Raw genomic sequence first — 22,984 nt, forward strand, 5'->3', positions numbered from 1 at the left:
GAAATAGTCTTATTGTTTATGGGAGCAAAGCTCGATCTAATTCTTAATTTAATAATAAATTCCCTTTATTCGAAAGGATCTAAACTCCCTCATAGTTGTTTTTTAAGGTAGATGTCTAAAGAATGGATATATCTCTCATATTTTTGGTGTCTCATTTGTGTACCAATCCAATTAAAAAGTGACACTTAAGTAAAATTAAATCTTAGAAAATAATATTTTTATATTACCTGGTGAAAAGTGATCGGCTTAAAAACATAAAAATATGATTTATTTTTTTAGACATGTGATTAGGAAGTCTAAATGCCATAAAAGTCCACAACAATTTCCGATAAAAGATAGTATTTAAATTGTAATGAAAACATGTTATGAAGTGCAATCAGTAGAGGGGTAAACAGAGAGTAAAACATGTGCTGTTTTCTTCATGGGGTATGCTTTTCTTTAAATGTCCACCACTTCTTTCTTTCACATAATTCATCAAATTCTCTCTCTTTTTTCACTATTAAAACTCTTTCTATTGTTCTCCTATAGCTTAAATATGCTTCCAAAGTTCATGAGACCCTTCAAGATGGAAAATCAAGAAGTGAAACTGGTGAACAAAAGAAGGAAGCATGTGAGTTCAATTGAGAGTACCACCATGGATATTGGTTTGAGGTTTTTCACTCAAATCACTAACTCAAGTAGCAAATCAAATTCCAATGTTGTTGTGAAATCTGCTGTAAGATTAAAGACAAACCAAACTACTCCTTTAGAGTTCTTTTGCTTCCTTAAAACTTGTAACCTGTGCAATAAGCAACTCAGCCCTGACAAAGATATCTACATGTACAGGTACTAATGCTAAACAATTCTTACTAACGATAATTACTACATATTATTCATGAATGAAGTATGATTTTCATTTCTCAACAAAAAATTACTCATATATATTAGATAACTCACTGCATTAAACCTCTGCTAAAAAATATATGATAATCATAGCATTTCTATTTTTTCTGATATGACTTAGGTACATAAGAATAGCCGAACTAAAAAAATATCTATATCATGTCAAGCTTCTTAATTGTTAAATGTAGAACCCAGAACACTTCTTAGTTTTCCTTTTTATCTTGATAAAATTCAATTATGGTTAGTTTTGATTATATACACATTTATAAATTATGGGTTTGTTTTAATTCCTGGTAAAAACTTGATATGATGTTTAATTATGCAGGGGTGATGAAGGTTTCTGCAGTGTAGAGTGCAGGAACAGACAAATAGTTTTGGATGATATGAGAGAATTAGAGAGCTCTACTAAGCAAATGGTAGCATGTTATAATAGGCAATGTTGTAATGATGCACGTAGAGAGACTCGACTTATACTTGAGGACCTTCGAATGCAGAGACTGAAATCTAAACCTATTCCCTGTAATCAAAACTTTTGGCTATAATTTTTGTAGCTCTATCATAATAGAATAAGTATTCTCTCCATTAATAGAGAGGCAAGTGCATATTTTTTACTTGTTTTTAATGATAAAAATGTAATTTTATTATAATAAAAAAGATATATGTGTAAATAAAAGTTGTATTTCTCTTTACTTTTTTGAAGCACTTATCTCTCCATTAATTGAGAGGATCCTAATTCATCATAATATCCCTCCATTTTGCATAGAATAATTTTAACTATTAATAAAACATTGTTCCAATACTATATAAGATTTTATGTTAAATATCATAAAGGAATAAACTAGGTTTGTATATATAATATAAAGGAATACTATTCATTATATGAAAAACAATAAATAGGCTTAAGATTGGAAAATATATACAAGTTTTGTCTATAAAAGTTTTATTATTATATAATGAGGCCTAAGTTAAGGAGGATATTTTTTTGTATTACAAAAGGTATGTGAGGTGAGGAATTAATCTTTTTTAGAGTATGTGATTGTTTCTCTTAACAAATACTATTCACATGAATCAGAATTTTTGACCTTTTAATCATCCTAAAAATCTAGCAATATCTTATAATATTAGATCAACACTTTATTGAATAAAAAAGACCTATTACACTATGTTTTATTGCCCTTTAAATTCAGTAATAAGCATCCTATATCATGTCAGTATTACCAACTCCGTTCATCTTTTTCTTTTTTGTCTGATGCAAAGCGAGGCCAGTCGGAATCATTGGACACTGGACAGTGCATTAACTACTTTGATATTGATGGGCTTCAAGATATTTTTCTTAAATTATTCACCAACTTCAGCTTCTAATTTTTCACATGGCCAATAACTTTCTGAATTTTTAGATGTAAACAAAAAAGTTTTCAAGAAAGTACTTAAGTGGCTTTCAAAAATTAAAAGGATTTCTATTAGTCGTCCACATGTAAGTGGGGAGCATTTTTTCCATCCACAAGACTCGAACCCGGCTCGAACCCGGGTTCTTGCTTAAAGGGAATCAAGTATGTACCACTTGGTAGCCAGGGAATTATTTAAGAAAACTTAGGAATAAATCTTGGATATAATTAAAAAATTACAATTTTCTAGATGCATGAATGAAATATTCACAAGCTACTTTCATGGGAGAAAAAATGTATTGAGATATAGAAATATGTTTTCCTTAGAAAAACTTTATACCGGAGAATAATGACTATTTGTCCTGAAGTCATGGGTTCGAGTCGTGGGAGGCTCCCCTTTGTGTAAAATAAAATACTGTAGGGGTATTTAAGCTGGTGGGTGGCACGCTCAGTGTATTCATGGGTCGAGGGGGTCGTATGTCAGGACTGAGGTGTTACCGGTGACACGTTCGGTATAATCATGGACATTGGAGGTCGCATGTCAGAACTGTGGTGTTACAATAAAAAATTATTCACATCAGTCGTTATCATTAAGCTAGTCTAGCTTAATGGTAGCGACTCATGTGAATAATGACTATTTATCCTTGAGGTTATGAGTACGAGTCACGGGAGACTCCCTTTGTGGGAAATAAAATGCTACAAAGGGTACTTAAGGTGGTGGGTGACACGCCGAGTATTTAAGTTGGGTGTTACATTGTATTATTTATCATTCATTTTTAATTATCATTGACTTTAAAAAAAATTAAATAAAAGATGGATGATGCACTGTATAAATCTTTACACTATCAATACATAAATATTATTTTCATTTTAATATTATGTGATTCACTTGATTAATATTTTTAATACTACAAAAGTTTTACTACATTGGCTGCCTAAGGTTATATACATAATATATTTTTTTGATATAATTTGAATAAAATAATTTTATTTAATTTACAATGGAAAATAAATTAAAAGGAAATAGAGAATTTGGACCGTAAAACATGAGTAACAAAGTATAGTTGGTAAATAAAATATAAATATGTATCAAGTTTTTAAATCATAAAAAATTGGAACAAGATAGCAAAGTTAAGAAAATAAAGTATATCATGATATAATTTATCCTATTTAACAATTAAAATTATGACATCGATCATATTTAGTCATTTTCTATAAATATATTTTTAAAAACTAAAAAAATATAACACATAAAACAGTTTTATTATATCATTATATTCTTGTTCATCAAAGTTCTGTCATCCGTAAACATCTGGCCAAGGTTGGACCAACCAAGCAGCCACTATCTTCTGAAATGATTTTATTCTCATTAAAAAAATAAAAGATGAGATAAAAGAGAGCTCCACTTAATATATACTCTATTTATTCCATAAATTTAATGTTTTAAATTATCTTATATCAAGAGATAATTTTTTTACTTCAGCTACTAAAATTATACATGTATTATATTAAATTATTTTCTACATATATCAAATTTTAGAAGCTAAATAAAAAAGTAAAATATATCAAAATCCGAATTAAAATACTTATCTGATAGTAGCTACTTCATTCTCATTCTATATTTATCAGTCACTACCATCGGAATTTGGAGGGACCAGAGAATTGACAAGGTCTTTACGATTCCAAAGTTCTTGTTTAAGCATTGAAACTAATGCTAATTCCAAAGCTAGCAAACACCAAAACCAATTGGTCATAATTTATGATTAATCATGGCGGTTTTCTATAGGGCATTTGAATCGTCAAAGGTTATTACTCTTTCTATCTTATGTTACCATATAATAATACGTACACATGCAGTAAACTTTATAGCATATTCTAGTGAGGAAAGTTTTTGTTTAATATGGCAGGAACCTCATCACCCTTTAGCCTATCTTTTCATGATGATCATCTCTTAGTTGATGATTTCTACTTTTCAGCCCTTCATGATGCCGATGAATTATTCCCAATCTCTGATGAGAAATATGCAGAAGAGTTACAACTACAAGAGGCTCTTTATTCCTCAGCCATATCCAGTACTAGGGTTAAGAATGAAGTTATGAAAATGGGTGTGAAAGTTGAAGTTGACCCTCACTTAATGCCCCCTCTAGTCAAGGTGAAAGAGGAAAAGCTTGATATCTTCTTCTGTGCCATTTGCATGGATTCCAAACCTGCTGCAGAAATATTCATGAGCCAAAACTGTTCTCACTCTTTTTGTGGTTATTGTATCACAAAATATGTAGCTGCAAAGATTCAAGAGAATATTTCAATGGTAAAATGCCCAGACCCTAAATGCCGAGGTGTTTTAGATCCTCAAAGTGTTCGCTCAATCATTCCAAAAGATGTTTTTGATCGATGGGAACATGCACTTTGTGATAACTTAGTACTTGGTTCACAGAAATTTTATTGTCCTTTTAAGGATTGTTCTGCTATGTTGATTGATGATGGAATGAAAGCTGTGACTGCTTCTGAGTGCCCACATTGTAATAGAATGTTCTGTGCTCAGTGTAAGGTTTCTTGGCATGCTGGGTTAGATTGTAGTGAGTTTCAGAACTTGAAGGAGGGTGTGCAAAACAAGGAAGATATAATGGTATTGGAACTTGCTAAGAACAATCGTTGGAGAAGATGCTCCAAGTGCAATTTTTTTGTTGAAAAGAATGAAGGATGTGCTCACATTACTTGCAGGCTAGTGATTTTTTTGTTCCAAACCATTATGTTTATTAGAAATTTATATTTTGTTTATAGCAAAGATTCTAACTTTTAATTTCTAATTGTTTTAACTTTTAATTTGAATTTATCTAACATTTAAAATAATGATATTCTATTAGAGCTGCAAATGAGCACACATGGAATTAATAACTTTAGAGTGATGTATTATTATTCATTTGTCTTTTATAAAAAGTTATTATCACGTTATTTTGTATTAAATTATTTGTTTAAAGGTTAGTTTGAGAGTTAGATTTTGAAAGGGAAGGAAGAAAAAAGGAAGGCTTGAGAACCCTAAAATATACTTTTATTATAGATTTCTAACCTTCCTTTCCTTCCATTCCACCCGAAATTTAACTTCCAATCTAACATTTAGGCACTTGTTTTTTCTGTATTGTGTAATAATCATTATTTTCTGGCAGGTGCGGTAATCAGTTTTGTTATGCTTGTGGTATCTCTTGGACTTCGAGCCATGTATGTCCATCTCAATAGAAAGTGCTGTTTCGTGTCAAATTGCTTAGGTCATTGGCGTGACTGATAAATCGTAAAGCGTGGTTAGTAAAATCCCAATTAAATGACTAGGGTCGAACAATATATTTTTATTTTGGTGGGGTTTGGTTATTGATAATTAATTTAACTATGTAGCTTTTCTATGTTTTTCGTCGTGTGTGAACTTAAATTAATCATTCTATGTTTTATCTGGCGTTCCTTTTTGTATGTCATTCCACGCTTCAAATTCTCATTGCATTTTGTGCCTTTTGGTATATTACACATCCTTCGTATTTTAAATGTGGTCAATATTGCAATTTTGATTTTCCTATTATTATTACTTACGCAAAGGGTGCAAAATTAATGCACCATACCAATATATTTGATGAAGGAAGGAACAAATCGGTAGGGAGGAAGACCTAACCTACTCCTTTTAAATTTGTAAGTGAAGAGTCACAAGCGAGACACCACACGTCTTGAACCAAAACCTTAAGACATGAGTTATCTGGGTCTTTCCTCCCTGTAGATCCAATATGAGACTTCACACTTAAATAAGCCCAACAATAACAACATTGACTTTTCCTTTATAGTTGTCGACCACTAGAGTCGAATCACATAATAATCCGACTGATTTCTAACCATTTTGTGAGCAAATTCAGTTGAAATGATAGCAACATTTAACTCTGCTAATAAGAGCATCATGAATCTCAAAATTATATTCAAACGATTCAGGAAATCACCCTTGGGATTCCTGAAAATAGGAGCACCACCGTCATGTCGAGGGGAGCCCTGAGGACATTTAGTGCTTTTAGAATGCTGAGTTCCTGGAGAGAAGTCGCACAAGCTTGAGATGTATTTCTAGATAAAGATATTGTCAATTTTATCTGTGTGATAGCTTGGAGCATGCAGAATCTCGTGTTTCTAATCCCGCTGTGATTTATGCAAGACCGGATTATGCTCATTGTGTGGAGGATAATGCCATCAAGATTATCCTGCACTCCATCCATTCTCAAACGGAAACAATGGAAGGGTCAAATAGAAACAAATGTGGAGAACTCGCTATGCATTTCTTGCGTAGGCTGCAAATTGATGCCAAGTTATAACCCCGCTTTTGAAATTATCACAAGTAGTTAGCATTTTGGAAAGTAGTTGTTGTTTCTTATATAATATTATGTTGTCTTTATCTGTTTTACTTAGCAATTTTCTCAAGTAATTTATTTTATATTATGTTTTGTAAAGGAATGAAAGCCTAAGGAAAAAATTGTTTTATGCTGTCTTTCCATATCCTCATGATCAGTTTCAGAGCAAACATCAGTTAATATAATTTTTAACCTTCAAGTGGAAGGAAAAAAGGTAGAAGAAAAAAGGTTGAAGGAAAGAAATGTAATTGAAAATGATATGATAATTTTATTGTTTGGTAACATTCAAAATGAAAGAAAATTGAAAGAAAGTAAATTTTACATTTAGATAAAGTCTATTTAAAATGACATGTGTTTTCTTTATTGATACATATATTAATTTTTGTACATAAATTTTAATGTTTTAAATTTCATAAATAAATAATATATTTTTAATAGTATTGATTAATCTTTGGAAATAACATATAAAGTATGTGTAATACAAAAACAATTGTTTATAAAGTTCAATGGAAAATTTTAATATCTTATTTCCTTTTCTCACTATTATACTAGATAATTTTAAAGAACCTTCTAGATAAATTCCTAAAGAAAGTATAATCCACAGTCACTCTTATATTTCTAATAATCTCAGTTTTGGACATTTACAATTTGGTTCTGTAATTTATTTATTTTGTTGGTAATTTTGACTATTAGTTTTTCTTTTCATTCCATTTTTAGATCTTACACAATTGCTATTTATTTCTGGGTTCGGAAGTAAGGAAAATAAAATTAGTTAATTAATCTTAACATAAAAATGGATTAAGGGAAGTTCTCATATTATATCTATTTTTCTCTAGATTATTCTTTTTCAATTTGTTTTTGGTGGAAGTGTATATTTAGAATTTTTGATAATTTTTTTTCCTTTTGTTCATTTTGCTTTACAAATTATGGAGAAGTTTTTTGTTTGACCAAAGTATATTTTTTTTTCTTTCCTCCTATTTAGTCTTGTTGCCAAAGAGTAAAAATTAACATTTTCTGTGACTTTTCTTTCCCTCCTAATTATTGTAGAGATTGTCACTTAACCTTACTAAATTCCATTGTAAACCAAATTATTATGAAATGTCAAATCTTAATTTTTTTTATATAGTCACCACATAATATTCAATTTATTTAAATTACTTTTTTTATAGTTAAAGAGCAAATTATGATTGAATATAAATAGTTGATTATATACTCATACTGTATTGAACGAGAGCATATTAAATATTTCACAAAATGTATCATATTATTTATATTGAGTTGTGATTAATTCGAAAAATACTTAATTAATAAACTTTTTACTAAATTACATATTTTTTGTCTAATAATAACAAATGATACATGAACTAATACACTTTTTATGACACTAAGTTCTCTCATACAGTTTTTTTTTATTATTAATGTTGCGAAGTCTTTATTATAGTGTTATGTTTTTTTAATATCTTTGTTTGTTACGTTTTCTTGTTTGGAATTTTTTTGCTACTTCTTAATGGGGAAATTGATGGTGTGCTTTTTTTTGTAGGACCGTGTCCTAAATTTGTTATCCGATAGTGCTACTACTAGAAATTAAGCGGACTAAAATTAAACTTATGTGTCAACTAATTACTTAATATATCCATTTTAAACAAATATATTTCGTTTTGCTCTTTTAAATATTGAAATTTTGTAATAGTCCAATATTTAATAAGGTGCTGGCCATGAAACTCTACCATGCAAGATATATTGAAAATTTAACTAGAATGATTTTCGTACAGCTAAAAATCTGGAAAGATTTCGATTTTTCTACAAGAAGCAATTGTCATAAATATTACTTAGTACATCGTATCTTATGTCTAATCTTTAACCGTATTTCATCTAATAATTACAACAGATTTTAATTGCGATTATAATTACTTTCTTGTTATAACATGATTAATTACAACAATGTGCTATGATTAAATAAACTGTCACTGTAATGAACACTTTAAATGGCAGATTGTAATAACTGAGGAATTTAAAATAAAAGCTATCTAAATGGAGTAATAATATATTTCCTACAATATGAATCTACAAATCTTTTTCCAATATTGTAAAAGTGATATGACATTTCGTTTCTCGTTCTAAAAATTGAATTCAAGGATTAATTATACTGATATTAATATCAGTCATTATTATAGTAATAAATTACAGATTAATTGTTAGTTACTCATCTTGTTACACAAATTTAGATTGAAGATAATGTGCAGTTTTATTCTAGGCAGACAAGAGTACTAAGAAGACGTTGATCTAGTAGTGTAAAGTTATATTGGATCATCAAAATGACTAAAAATCTTTCTAAAAGTGACATTTGTTGGGAAGAGTCAACCACACACCTCGAATGTAATTATTTTCTTACTAAAATATGAAATTATACTCTTATTAATACAAAAAAAAGTGTGACAAAAGTACTAGAACCCTAAGAAATAAGAATGAACAACCTTTTGATTTTATTACCTAAAAATTCCATCAAGTCACATAGTGCTGACTTATTATATACAGCATACATGATAACATACTAACATGGACAGTATTACAGGAAGGTGAAAGTAGAATTTAAAACAAAATAAATCTAAATAACAAAACCTAAAATTACTCAAACCAAAAAAACGCAAGAACATTACAAACATATTTTGTTCCCAAATTGCATAGCAATGAAGAATTTGTATGAACGCTAGAAGAATACCATTAAATTCTTCCATAAATCTTCACGAACGAAACATAAATGAATAGCTTCACAATGAAAAAAAACATTAATTAAATGAACAGCATATTCGATTATTTAAACTGTACCTTAATAACTAACATGAAAGGTAATATAAGCCACTAGGCCTATGCTAGTGAAAAAATGTTTGATAAACCTCGTTGACACCACATTGTAACAAAAAACATGAGAAAGAAAACCTAATTAATAGATGATAACTATACGTGCCTATTAATAATGACCAAGATCAAATTTAGTAACCAATGGGTTTCTACTACTGCTGCTGCTACCATTCATCGAATTCCATGCTTGATGATTTCCACTGAAACAACCATTAAAGTTTGAAAACATTGCTCTTGGATCTGTTGCAGTTGTGTTTGAAAACATTGCTCTTGGATCTATTGGAGTTGGGATCATAGGTGTTCTTGAATTGAGCTTCATTCCTTCAGCTGTAGCAACAAGATTTAGCTTCAATATCTCTAAGGAAGCCATGAAATTCTCAAGATCCTCCACACCCATCTTTTCAATATCCTTATTCCACCAAGCAGGAAAATCCAAACGACCATTATGTGCCTCCTTAATCTCATCCAGTTTCTTCTTCTCTTCTTGCAACATTTTATGCGTATCCTCATATTCAAGCCTTAGGGTTTCAACCAATTCTTGCTGCTGCTTTTTTCCGGCGCGGCCACGTTGCACCGGAGACCCGTCCGTGAGGAAGCGGCGGATGACTGCATCTGGGTCCGGGTAGCCGCAAGTGTAGAGCTTACCTTGTTGAGAGGAAAGGATCACTGCGGTTTCAGCTTGGCATAGAATGGAAAGTTCAGTGACTTTGTTGAAAAGCCCTAATTTGCGTTTGGTGAAAGTTACATGGCGTTTGTTGTTTGGTTCAACTTTCTTTATTTCAATCTTCCTTTTGTTGCATTTTGTGGTGATTGTGTCATTGGAAGAAGAAGACATTATAGTAGAAGAAGAGAAAGAGGAATGAAAATATAACTATAGAAGAAAAGAGAATAGAAGGAAATTTTTATATAAGGGAAATCTGATTGAGATAGTTGGGATTTTCCTTTTATTGTCGTTCATCTAAATCTATCTCAATATTTGTTCTCATATATTTTTTTTTTAAATTTAATTATTTTTAAATGTTTTCCACCTTCAATTATATACTATATTCAAATTCATGTTGTTGTTATAAACCATTGTTTAGTTTAGCTTGAGTACCGTGGTATTGTTTTTTTACTTACGAAATTAAAGTACTGTCGTAATTTTTAATTATTTAATTAACCATGATAATTTAGAAATTTCTCGAGATACCCTAAATATAATAGATCTGTTTTTTTTGTTGGTATTTTGGTAAGTTGCTAACTTAAGATGAATGAGAAAGTACCATATTGGTTTCTTTCCTTAATATCTACTTATATATAAGTCAATTTAACCATGATAGTTATATAATGATATCGTCAACTCATTCTGATGTAATGCTTTTTATAAGTTTCCCTTGAAAAAAAGTTAAGTGTTTTTTTTCCCGAGTATTTCCACAATAGGTTGTAAGACCAATTTAAGTCCACTTTTGGTTTTTCTATGTTTTTCCCTATAACAATATTTGAGTCATTTTGAATTTTAGCTTAAATATTTTCAAACCTTTGCTATAAGTACTTCTCACATACTTGAATTCCTATTATGATACCCCTCAAGGCTAAGTTTACTTAACACATAATTAACCTTGCTAGTAAAGGATTCAAGAAAACATATAATTTGATTTCGTATCCAAGGAATATATGTTCATAGTTATCTATTCCAAGATATTTTTCATACACAACATAGCCTTTTCCATACACGCATCATCAAATATGATCATTTAATATTCAATATTTATTTTCGAGTATGAAATCATGAAGATACATTTTTGAGAATTCTCGAGAGATCTGGTGTTCCGCATAGGATTTTTCAATATTTGGAAACTAATTAAATTGTATTTTCAATTGAAAACTCATGTTAACTATCGATTATAATTAATGCATTGATTTCGTTTATAATTAAAGAATCATTATTGATTAATTTATTTTGAAAGATGTTCTATATATTATATTTTAATACAAAGTTTTGGAACCGGTTTTTTTTGTGTGGAAATTATCCCAATTCAGTGTTCCACATTAAAAATTATCAAAAGTCATAACTAACAATTTTATATTACTTTATGAAGTTTTATTGGTTAAGAACATAGATAATTGTTTTAAGAGACAGGATCTTTATTTAACTGAGTTTAGTATAATGTCAATGAGAATTGTACTCCTATCATCATGAGTTAATACCTTATATTAAGTTTGGTTAATTTTATTAACAATGTGTTGACATAGTAATGTAAGGTCTCATTGAATCCTCAAAATTGAAGGTTCGATTCTTGTGAGCGACACTTGTTGGAAGAGATAATTCCGAAAGATATTATTTCCTTCTCAAAAAAGATGAGAGACACCATTAATAGTATAAATTTTTTTGGAAAAGATATTATTTAATAACTAATTTGGAAAACCAATGCCTTTTACAATTAAAAGATTATTTTGGAAGAACTTATTTAAAATTTGTTATAGCATTAACTTTTTTCAGTATTTAGTTCATTGTTATTGTTGCATAACAGAATTTGGGATATGGCTTTGGGCAATATCTTTCATCATTTCTGAGTATTAAATCTTGAATGAGGGGTTTCCTATAAATTCTTTCACACTCTTTTTCACACCAAAACCTCCACACTACACTACTCTAATGGCACCTCTCTCCCTCACAATTCTTATATTCTTCATTTTCTCACTCTCACCAATACCAACCTTTTCTCTTAACTCGAAACAAAAACCTTCATATAGTCCAAATTCAGCATGAAGCCAACCCTTCAATTTTCCCAACCCACAAACACTGTTACCAAGGCCGGTGCACAAACCCTAGAGACATATATAGTCCACACACACGACACTTTTTTCCACAGTTTCTTTGTAATGTTCCTTGTAAGGAGAGGATCATTCTTTCACTGTCATGTAAATTAAAGGATCAAAGGGCACATAACAAAAATATAGGGAAATAAATTTTACATAGATGAAAAAAGTAAAAAGTATAATTTATAATTTGTACGAGACATAACTAAGTTGGATAACATTTTCCATCTTCCACCTTAATGTAATGTAGGTTGGAGTTTTGGATAAAAAGTCAACAAATAAGTATTTTTTACACATTTATGAAATTTGTAGTATGAAAATCACAAAAAAAAAAGAAGGAAAATATATACACTAATAGTGTATGATTTTATACACTATCACTATATCATTCATTATTCATATTTAATCCGGACTTTTGCTAGGTCATTAGTGGAAGGGGGAGAGGGCTGAATAAAAACTAGGATTAAGCCCGTTTAAGTCTGGAGGGAATGGTGGGCTAATAAAATTACTTTGGACTCTATTTGATATGCTTCCTTCTCCAAAATACCATGACAAATTTAGATACATAACACTCAATTTTATATAGACTTAGACTTTCTTTTATCCCATCAACGTGGACTTGTTATAATTTCCAATTTTGTAAACATTTCAGGTGCTTGTGCTTGGTCTATGATTATATAGACCAAATCACGAGACAATTAATGGTTTGGCCTTGGAAACGTGGTAATGTTATAACATCAAAACATCACAAGAAACAATCCATAAATGGGATATGTAAAAGCAACATCTTGGAGTATTTGAACAAGCATTGCATAACTTGCTGGTTATGTTTCTTCAATAATTTACACAAGTCTCTTTCAGTCTCTCTCTAGCTATATCTATCACTATAAATAATACATTTTTGCATCTCTTTTTATAGCTTAAACCATTAGGACCACATGTATATTCAAGGAACTGTATTAGTGCAATGATTGCATTTATTTTGTAAATTGTTTACAATGATATCTGTTATTAAAAATATTACGATAATAGCATACATGATAGCATTTTATGCATGTACTAGCACTAAATTTGATCTGCTTAATAATTTATTCATCAAGTATAATTTAAAAATTAATAAAAATATTTTTTTAATAAATAAAATTGTTTTTATCATTTTAATGAATGAAGTATACTTCAAAGTTCAAACAAAGCGTTAATAAATAATCCAGAATTAGTAGTATATATTTTTGTGGTGTATAAATCCAAAATTTATAAGTTTCTAGTAATATCATCAGTAGTAAATAAAAAAACGGATAATTTGAGGTGTTGAATTATAAAACTAAAATATTAATATGAGGGGGTTGTATACTCTATGTTAATATGTGTTGGTCCAAAAGAATGAATTTGGATTTTTTAAGCATGGGATTTTATTTGATTCCAAGATTTAATTTATATGTATGAAAGGCAAATAAACATTGTTGGGTGAGAAATGGTAAATTTCTCATGCAAATAATTATGGAAAAATGACATAGTACACAAAGACTATGATGGATGCAATAGGTACACCGATATGACACCTTTCTTGGCTAAACTTTCAAAAGTTTTCTTGTTCAATTATTCACATATCCGAATTTATGATATTAGTTGTATGATAGTGATAAACTGAAATTTCTTGTTGTACATTTCTGCTTATCCGAATTTATGATATTAATTATACAAATGCTTTTAATTGCTTAATTGGTTTAATACATAAGTCAAAACCTGAACATAATTAACATACATATAATCAATTTAAAAATAAGAAGAAGAAAAGGAAGAATGCAATCAGTTATTGCTTTAGTCTCCATCCCTCTTGATAATATTGATGCGAAATTCACAAAAAATAAAATGATTTTCTTAACAATAGCTTTTAGGATAAGAGTTTAAAATCTATGTAATGATCGTGTGAACTTTTTTACATTATTAGCATATCATCCACCATTAATTTATAATATTTTTGTTCAAAAGTCAATACTAGTTAATAAATAAATGATTGAGATTTGATGACAGTGTAAAAAACACGTACACTGTCAGTGTACTATATTAAATCCTTAGCATGACTTTAAAATTTATGGAATGACAATGTAAAGTTTTTTATACTGTCAGCACATCATCCAAAATTAATTTGTAATACTTTTGTTCGAAAGTCAATACTAGTTAACAAATGAATGGTGAAGATTTGCTAACAGTGTAAAAAATACTTACACTGTCAGTGTATCAATATTAAATCTTTAGGATGATTTTAAAATCTAAGCACTGACAGTGTAAAAATTTTACACTATCAATACATCATCCACTATTGATTTGTGATACTTTTGTTCGAAAGTCAATACTGGTTAGCAAATGAATGGTGGAGATTTGCTGACAGTGTAAAAAACACTTACACTGTTAGTATATACATATTAAATTCTTAGGATGAGTTTAAAATTTATGCACTGACAGTTTAAAGTTTTTTATACTGTCAGCATATCATCCACCATTAATTTGTAATATTTTTGTTCAAAAGTCAATACTAGTTAACAAATTAATGTTAAAATTAATGTATTATTTGAATTTTAAGAGTAATATTTGAAGATTTTGAAGATTGACTTTTCAATTTTGATTTCTTAATTGAACAATGAGTAGCAAAACCCAAAATAAGAAATATACTAATTTTGTTTGTTATACTTATAGGGGTTAGTGAGAGTGTGTTAGAGAATGTGTTATTAGTATTTCTCTTTTTCCTATAAGTAGTTTATTTTTGTCTTAAAATATGTGGCAAAACTTTATATGTGTGTGATAACATTAAAAAAAATAACTTCAATTGTTTTCCAAAGAGGTTGGATTATTTTTTTGAGGGTTAAGATTGCTTTTTTTTTTTTGTTGCAATAATATTGTTTTCCATTTTCAATTTTTTCCACGGTACCCTTTTCAATTTAACTATAAAATGAAGATTCCTAATTTATACAAACAGCGTTATACCCATTTTCCTAATCAAATCATTATATCAACTCCTTATATGTAATCAACCCCTATTATAAGATGAATCTGATAATTAGAGTTCATGTTCTATCACAAGATCCAGTATCATGTATTTTCTTTTATATGAAAAATTCTCAGAATTATCTCTACTCTATGCAACTCTCACTAGGCCTTTGATGTTCACTCATGCTACGTGACATTGTTGGAACTTCACAATTAATGGTTCTTTAATGCATAATTAATGAAGCTAGTAATTATTCTTTCGTGTTATTTAGAATTGTTGCAAGTTATATTAAGAATACATATATACTTGCAAGTTTAAAAAAAAATCATATGAATATATAATCCAAATTGCATAATTTGTCGATAATCCTCATGAATACACAATCCAAACTCTATACTTTATACCGCAACCCTCATACTAATGCACGGCTCAAAACTAGTTTATTGTATAAAAATGACTCATTTTTACACAACCCGGCTGAAAAAGATTCTTATAGTTACAAACTTGTATTGTGATAATAGTCTAATTTTTCAGCTATACCAACTAGACACTTGTATACGTATAGAAATTTGGGATAAGATGCAAAGGGAGGGAATTTGTGGCGGCATTTATGCCACAAATGTAGGTGGTTGATAAGGACATAGATTTCACTTTTATGGTGTTTGAAAATTGAAATGATTAATAATTTAGTATAGTGTTGCATACATAAAATTTATTGCTTGTGGAAATCTAAGTGGTGCTGAGTTTGAAGGATCCTATATCTTCTCTCTAACATTGTAGGTGGTTTTGAATAGGGAGATTGATTTTTAATAAAACTTCTAGATTCTAAGTCTCTTAAACAAACCTCTCTAAACTTAACTTAGACTAGTTAAAATATAATATAATTTTGAGAAATAAGAAATTTCAAAAAAGAGAAAAAGTCAAGCATAAGATAATAATCTAATTGATAATTTGATAATGGTTTCAACTCTGAAGAATCATCCATCCAACAATTGTATGAGAAGAATCATTAAAAAGCTTTCCTTTGGATTTGTCTTTCCATGTTCTCAATTATTGCACTCTCCCTTTATCTCCATTCTGTGTTGCCGTGTATTTTATTCTAATGTCATATCAAACATGGACAAAGTCAATTCAAGGTTGAAGCTGAAGATATTAAGGGCTCCATCAATGAAAGCAACGTGAACGCGACTTATAATGCAAGTTAGAAGAAAGTTTCAACTTAGTTTAGGAATGAATGAATTAAGTTATTATTATTTGATTTAAAGAATTTTTATTTTCAATAATGTATAAGCAGTAAAAATAAAGAGTTTGATTTATATATTTTATCATTACATCATTCACCAATTATATGTATTGTTGCCTTCATCATTTCCATTTCCCTCCTCTTTCTCCATTGTAAGTAAATCATAGTTCTCATTGCTTCTTATTTTAAAACGAATTTGATGTGTGGTTTATAATTTTTAAGAAAAACTAGGGATTGATCGGTTCAATTTACTTTAAGATCATTATCAAATGAAATAAAGAAAACAAGCAATCTTATAGAATTAAGGTTGAAGAAGGTTCCCTAAATAATAACCTTAAAAACCAACATTTTATCTTGTATGTATCAACTTTAATAATTTTTTATGATATGAGTTTAGGTGAATTAGATCTCAGAGTTCACACAAATGAGAAAATGATGTATATACTGACAATATATGAGTTTTATATACTGTCATTATATCTTTACATACTATATAGATTTTATACTCTTGGCAAATTTCTGTTTGGGAGTCTACAATAAACTATTTATTGAGGAGGTCCTCACATTAGCAATAAGTTTTTGACTTATGGCTTTATAGACTGTGAATCAATTCCTTATTGGATCAATATGTGTTGTCTTATTAGATCATTACATAAGCTTCACTCATTTAAAATTGTAATTTCTTTTAATATAAAATAATTTTTCTATCAATAACCCATATATATTGTGTTGGTGAATAACCTCATGAAACAAATGAAGTGCTGAATAAAAATAAAGCTAGCTTGCATTGGTCAAAGTAAACTTTGAACTGAGTCAAAATATTTTTCTGGCTTAGATTTTTTAAACCAAAATTTTGCTTAATATTGAGTTAATTCATTGGGTGAAATTGACACCTCTATTTGATGGATTATTTATGCACATCAAATATTGAATATGAGAAAAGTACACAAATTCATAGGATATTTTATTTACCCGGTCTTAGCCTTACCTCCAAGCACGACGTTCATTTGAAAATAGTAGTCTTGTTGGGAGATAGATTCATGTGGAGGTGATATGTCCACACAGTGCCACATCAACATGCCAGCTGTTCACAATTATGCATCTTAATTTGATTTTTTTATATAATCAATGATATCACATCATCCAATGAATAACAAACTAATATTTTTTGAGTGTCTAATTATTTATCTTAACATGAATGGAACATTCTATATTTTAATCTATATAGAGAAGAGATGCAATCAATTTTCTACCATTAAATAAATGTCAAATCTTAATTTGAACTTATGTTTCAACTATGATACATTTTGACAAATAATTATGTGAATTTAACTTATAAAAGTAAAATATAATTAATAATATAACAATAATATGACCAAACATTTTTTATTAATAGGGCGAAAAATAATCAACTTTGTTTAACACAATAATGATTAAAAAAATTAGATGATGGTAGGATTTTTTTTAGGTACTACTAAGGGTATTCATTGACCTTTGGGTAATGAATTAATCTTTTTTGAAGTGTGTAATTGTCCCTTTTAATATGCGTCACTCTCAGAAATCAAACTATTGACTTTTGGTTATTCTAGTGATTTAGTGTAGCCTTACATCATTAGACCAATGCCTTGTTGGTAGATGATTAAAGGAATTTGATAATTTACTTTAGTAATTTTTATATATAGAAAGAAATTAATGAACTCTACTCTGGAGAATATTCTTGATAAGATAAAGAGGATTAGAAGTCTTCAAACCAACACCATCTTCAAATCCTAGGTAATCAACAAGAGGAAAGGAATCCAAATTTATTAAATTTGCGATTTTGAAATTCTCAACATTTATGTGCATATTCAGTATTTTAATAAGAGGGGTGTGTACCCAAAAAATATCATTCGAATAAATTACTGTAGATACCTAACTTAAAAGATTAAATTTGTTTGTGGCAGAAAGATTAGTGTTTTGGTAGAATAGGGAACTATTATAGTTTGTCAATAAAGAACTATTGTTTTTTTACTTATCAGATTAGATGACGTATGAAGTTATCTTGGGTTTATATTCACGGTATTTTCACACATTTTGGATGAAAGATTGATACTATTTGATAAATTATTCTGAAAATTTACTTTTACCTAATTAGTAGACCAACTAATTCTTGATGATAAAGATCTTTTGAGGAAAAAAAAAAAGTTGTATTAGATAATTGTTGGAAAGACAACTTTTCTTTATATAACATGTTAGGATCTCAAATAACTTCATGTGCATATGTCACATCCACTCCTACATTAACAACTACCATAAAAAAAACTTGTTGATGTTCCTTTTTTACTTAAAATGTCCTTATAGGTATAATGTGAGAGTGAAATATTTTTAGTAATACAATAATAATTAAATGTCAGTATACATTTTTTACATTGATATTGCATTAAAAAATTAGTAAGGATATATAAGAAATAAAAAAAATTGCCATTGAAATTATAACTTTAATATTTCCAAGATATAAAATATATCGGTTTTGATATAGAGCTTCTATTTTTTGAATCCATAAATAATACGTTTTTGAGTATGAATAAGGTTGAGTTGGACTATAACATAAATAAAACTATCATACACTATAACTAAGGGGTTGAACATGACATATTAGCCGATATAAACCATAATTTTGACATAGGATATTGGCCTATTGTACTTATAGTTGATAAAAAAAAATCAATAAGCTTTCATATCTAAATAGATTAATAACAAACCTAATTTTTTTAATAGTATATCAATCAATATATTAGTTGTCTTTTAACCAATAGATGGTTAGGTCCTAACATGTAATAGACCATAAAACCTAAAAATACTTATATTAAAAATTTGTAACACCTCAGTTATGACATGCGACCTCCCACACCTATAAATATATTGAGCCTATTACCCATTAAGCTTAAATATTCTCTGTAACATTTTATCCTTTCTAAGGGGAGCCTTCCACGTCTCGAACTAGTGACCTTATGGATAAATAACCACTATATCACTGAGTCGCTATCATTAAGAATGAATAATTATATTTTTATTTTTAAAATATAATATCATAATTATATATAATATATTACAAATATTAGATATGTCAATCTCGTAGGTCAAATAAGTATTTTTAAAGCTTGACTTGCCCTTTTTAGGTACACTAGCTTTTTAAATAAAAAGTTTGTATAACAAAATTTTGTCATGCCTTAATAGGCTGTATAATGGACCTTTGCATGCCGACTTTGCTTATTCCCACTCCTAGGTGCAATTAAGAGACTTGTTAGCATCTTCCATATCTAAATAAGGAATAAAATCTAAATATAATTTTATCTTTTATTTACAGCTTTTATTGTTATTATTTTTTAAATTATATAGTCACTAGAAACCGATTCATACTCAAAGAAATCATTTATCTATTATTTTGAGTCCCTTTCATGGCATATGATTCGTAAGCAGAAACAGAGAAACAATTGATTAAAGTAGGTTTGGGTGCATTTTATTTACAAGCAGATGAAAGTCCCTTTTATTAAATCAGACAATAAAAAGTTTGTATTATCAAAATTTGTCAAACGAAACAACTTATAGTTGACATTAATTTTGGAGGCAATTTTATATATCATTACTAAAAATATTGTGTTGTTTTTGTAACAAAAGAAATGTGGCGCTATTTATATTATATATTTATATTACACAGTTATTAAAAACAATGTTGTGCTATTTGTTACATTGAAATTATCAATTACAATGTAATAAAACATAAACGTGGGAGTCTTAAAGTTAATTAAAATTAAAATAAAGGAAAAAAATTCAACATTTTATTTATTTATTAAGATTTTCATTCAACCTATATTTTTTCGACACTTTGAATATAAAGATAATTGAAGTATATAAGGAAGTAGATTATTTAACAAGTAGCTATATAGATAATCAAAATAGGAACATCATGCATAATAAAATAAAAGATATTAATTCAATAGAAGCATGATTGAGCAAAATGTAGTAAAGGAGGAATATAAAATATGCCTAAATGATTGATATGGTTTGGTTCCAAGCCATCCTAACGGCATATTAATTAGGATATTCCCTCATGAGTGGAATCAACTCAATAATTTCGTTTTATCTTCACATTATTCTTTGCCATTATTGAAAAGTAAAACCTTGTTTATTTACAATAATAATAGTCTTAGACCTTAGTGGATGAGTTGGGTATTTGCCATAAGCCAATATGCCAATTATTTTTCTACCACCTCAATACCCATGAATATATTAAATGTCACATCATCTAAATTTAAACATGTCTATAATATTTTATTATTCCTTTAAAGACATGCGATTCGAACTCATAAACTTAATAATAAATAATTATTGTTCCAATGAGTCGCTACTACTAAACTACAATAAACATATAAATTAAAAACAAGAAATATATATTTTAAATTATTCTAATAACAATTAAATATATATTTTAAAATATTCTAAAATATATACCTAGATTATTTTTTTTTATTGTATAATTTTTATTTTTATTTTCTCTTTCAACATCCATTAAAAAATGTGTCTATAAAAAATTAACTTTGAAGTATTAAGTTAAATTAACTTTTTACCATATTACGGTACCATTCATTTTTTATATGCCAAAACTTCGAATAACCATAACAACTAAAAAATACATTATTTTTTATCGAAAATTATTTTTAAATATAAAATAACATGATAAATGCATGTTAATACCCATATGTCAGATATGGAAAAGTTATGCTTATAGTGTAGTTAACCTACACTATTACATTTTTAGTATATATTTTAAAATATTTATGGAAGTAGTGTAATTTTTAAGGAATTCGTGGATGAGATCCATGATTTTGGGGAAGTCGTGGACCAGGGATGTGACTTCCCTAACACATTCTCTCTTCCATGGACGTCGTGTTTTGCATCCACGACTTCTCCTTTTTTAGAAGTCATGTATTCTAAACATCGGGTACATTGCATTATATTCACTACCGAATTTTATACATTTTTCTTCATTATCTAATTTTATATTATTTGTACAAAGACTCTAACACATTATGAGTATAATACAATCTAACCGTAATGTATTACCGTCCTTGTACAAATAATACATGTCAAAGTTATAAGAAAATGAAAATAAAAACATTTAGTGGTTGTTGAACCATGGACCTTTAAATTGTCATGTAATCCAATAAACACTAGGCTAAAACATATTTTTGATATTTACATACAATAGAAGTCGTGTTTAGGGTACACGAGTTCTAAAAAAGTGAAAGTTGTGGATGGGAAATACGACTTCCATGGAGGAGAGAGAATATGTCAGGAAAGTCGCGTTCCTGGTCCACGACTTCCCTAAAGTTATGGATATCATCTATAAATTCTTTATAAAATACACTACTTCTATAAATATTTTGAAACATATACTAAATGTGTGATAGTCTAATTTGACTTTACTATCACATCATTTTTCCTGTCGGATTGATGTAAAAAAGTGATTGTGTTGATTAAAATATATTTTTGACAAGTGGGGAAGTAGAATGTTTACCTCCAACTTTCTCTTGGATGTAATTCATATTTCGTGATCAGCAAATGCGTTATTCCCTTTTATTTATATTTATTCATTCGACATTTGCACATTGTTTTAGGTTTTAAACAAAAACGAACTTTAAAAAAATATATTTTGCTTTTCTAAATGAAAACTACAATTTTTCAGTTTTTAAGAATATCACTTTTATACAATATTTTTTGAAAACTTAACAAGTGGACCCTAAATCATACTGGTAGTCAATAAAAATAATACACTTTATTAATAAAATAATACTCACATGATTTTTGCATTATAACTGATAATTAGATGCATCGTTCTTAAAATTGGATACTCATGCACGTTATGATTTATGATACTTTATATTGAATATATTTTACATTTTTCAGTTTCTAAGAATATATTTCTATAAAATATTTTTTGAACAAGTGGACCATAAATCCTAGTCAACAAAATAATACACTTTTTTAATAATAATGTACTCACATGATTTTTCACTCTAACTAATGATTAGATTCAAAACTCTTGAACATTAAGATACAACATTTTGAATGTATTCTATATTTTTCACTTTCTAATAAAATCACTTTTGCAAATATTTTTTGTTGAAAACTTGCCATGTGGACTCTAAATCCTACACAAACAATAGTACACTTCTTTTTAATAACAAATTTCTCACATGTTTTTTTGATCTACAACCGATAATAAGATGTATTGTTCACTAAATAGAAAAAATTCAGAATATATGAGTGGTGTGAATATTTGTTTATGAACAAAAGAAAGTTCAGATGAATTAGATCATAAGAGTTCCACAAAGTTGTGAAAGACGTCATGATTTTATAAGTACTTATGATCTTGTGCATGAAAATTCTCTTAAAAAAAACTAACTCAATTATGCTATAG

The 22,984-nt window shown here is 28.5% G+C and overlaps 3 protein-coding genes across 3 annotated transcripts; 2 read left to right on the top strand and 1 right to left on the bottom strand.

Annotated features, from left to right (window-relative positions):
• On the top strand, positions 482–1,446 carry LOC109356352. Its single transcript, XM_019599674.1, has 2 exons — positions 482–825; positions 1,208–1,446. The coding sequence occupies exons 1-2, from the start codon at positions 536–538 to the stop codon at positions 1,422–1,424; spliced, it is 507 nt and encodes a 168-aa protein (XP_019455219.1). The 5' UTR covers positions 482–535; the 3' UTR covers positions 1,425–1,446.
• LOC109356311 (E3 ubiquitin-protein ligase RNF144A-like) lies at positions 4,163–6,601 on the top strand. The gene is made up of 2 exons (XM_019599637.1): positions 4,163–4,988; positions 6,394–6,601. The coding sequence occupies exons 1-2, from the start codon at positions 4,168–4,170 to the stop codon at positions 6,599–6,601; spliced, it is 1,029 nt and encodes a 342-aa protein (XP_019455182.1). The 5' UTR covers positions 4,163–4,167.
• Positions 9,533–10,347, bottom strand: LOC109356483 (agamous-like MADS-box protein AGL62). Its single transcript, XM_019599796.1, has one exon. The coding sequence runs from the start codon at positions 10,329–10,331 to the stop codon at positions 9,606–9,608; it is 726 nt and encodes a 241-aa protein (XP_019455341.1). The 5' UTR covers positions 10,332–10,347; the 3' UTR covers positions 9,533–9,605.

Source organism: Lupinus angustifolius, chromosome LG09 (assembly GCF_001865875.1).
Source record: "Lupinus angustifolius cultivar Tanjil chromosome LG09, LupAngTanjil_v1.0, whole genome shotgun sequence".
NCBI classification, from domain to species: Eukaryota; Viridiplantae; Streptophyta; class Magnoliopsida; order Fabales; family Fabaceae; genus Lupinus; species Lupinus angustifolius.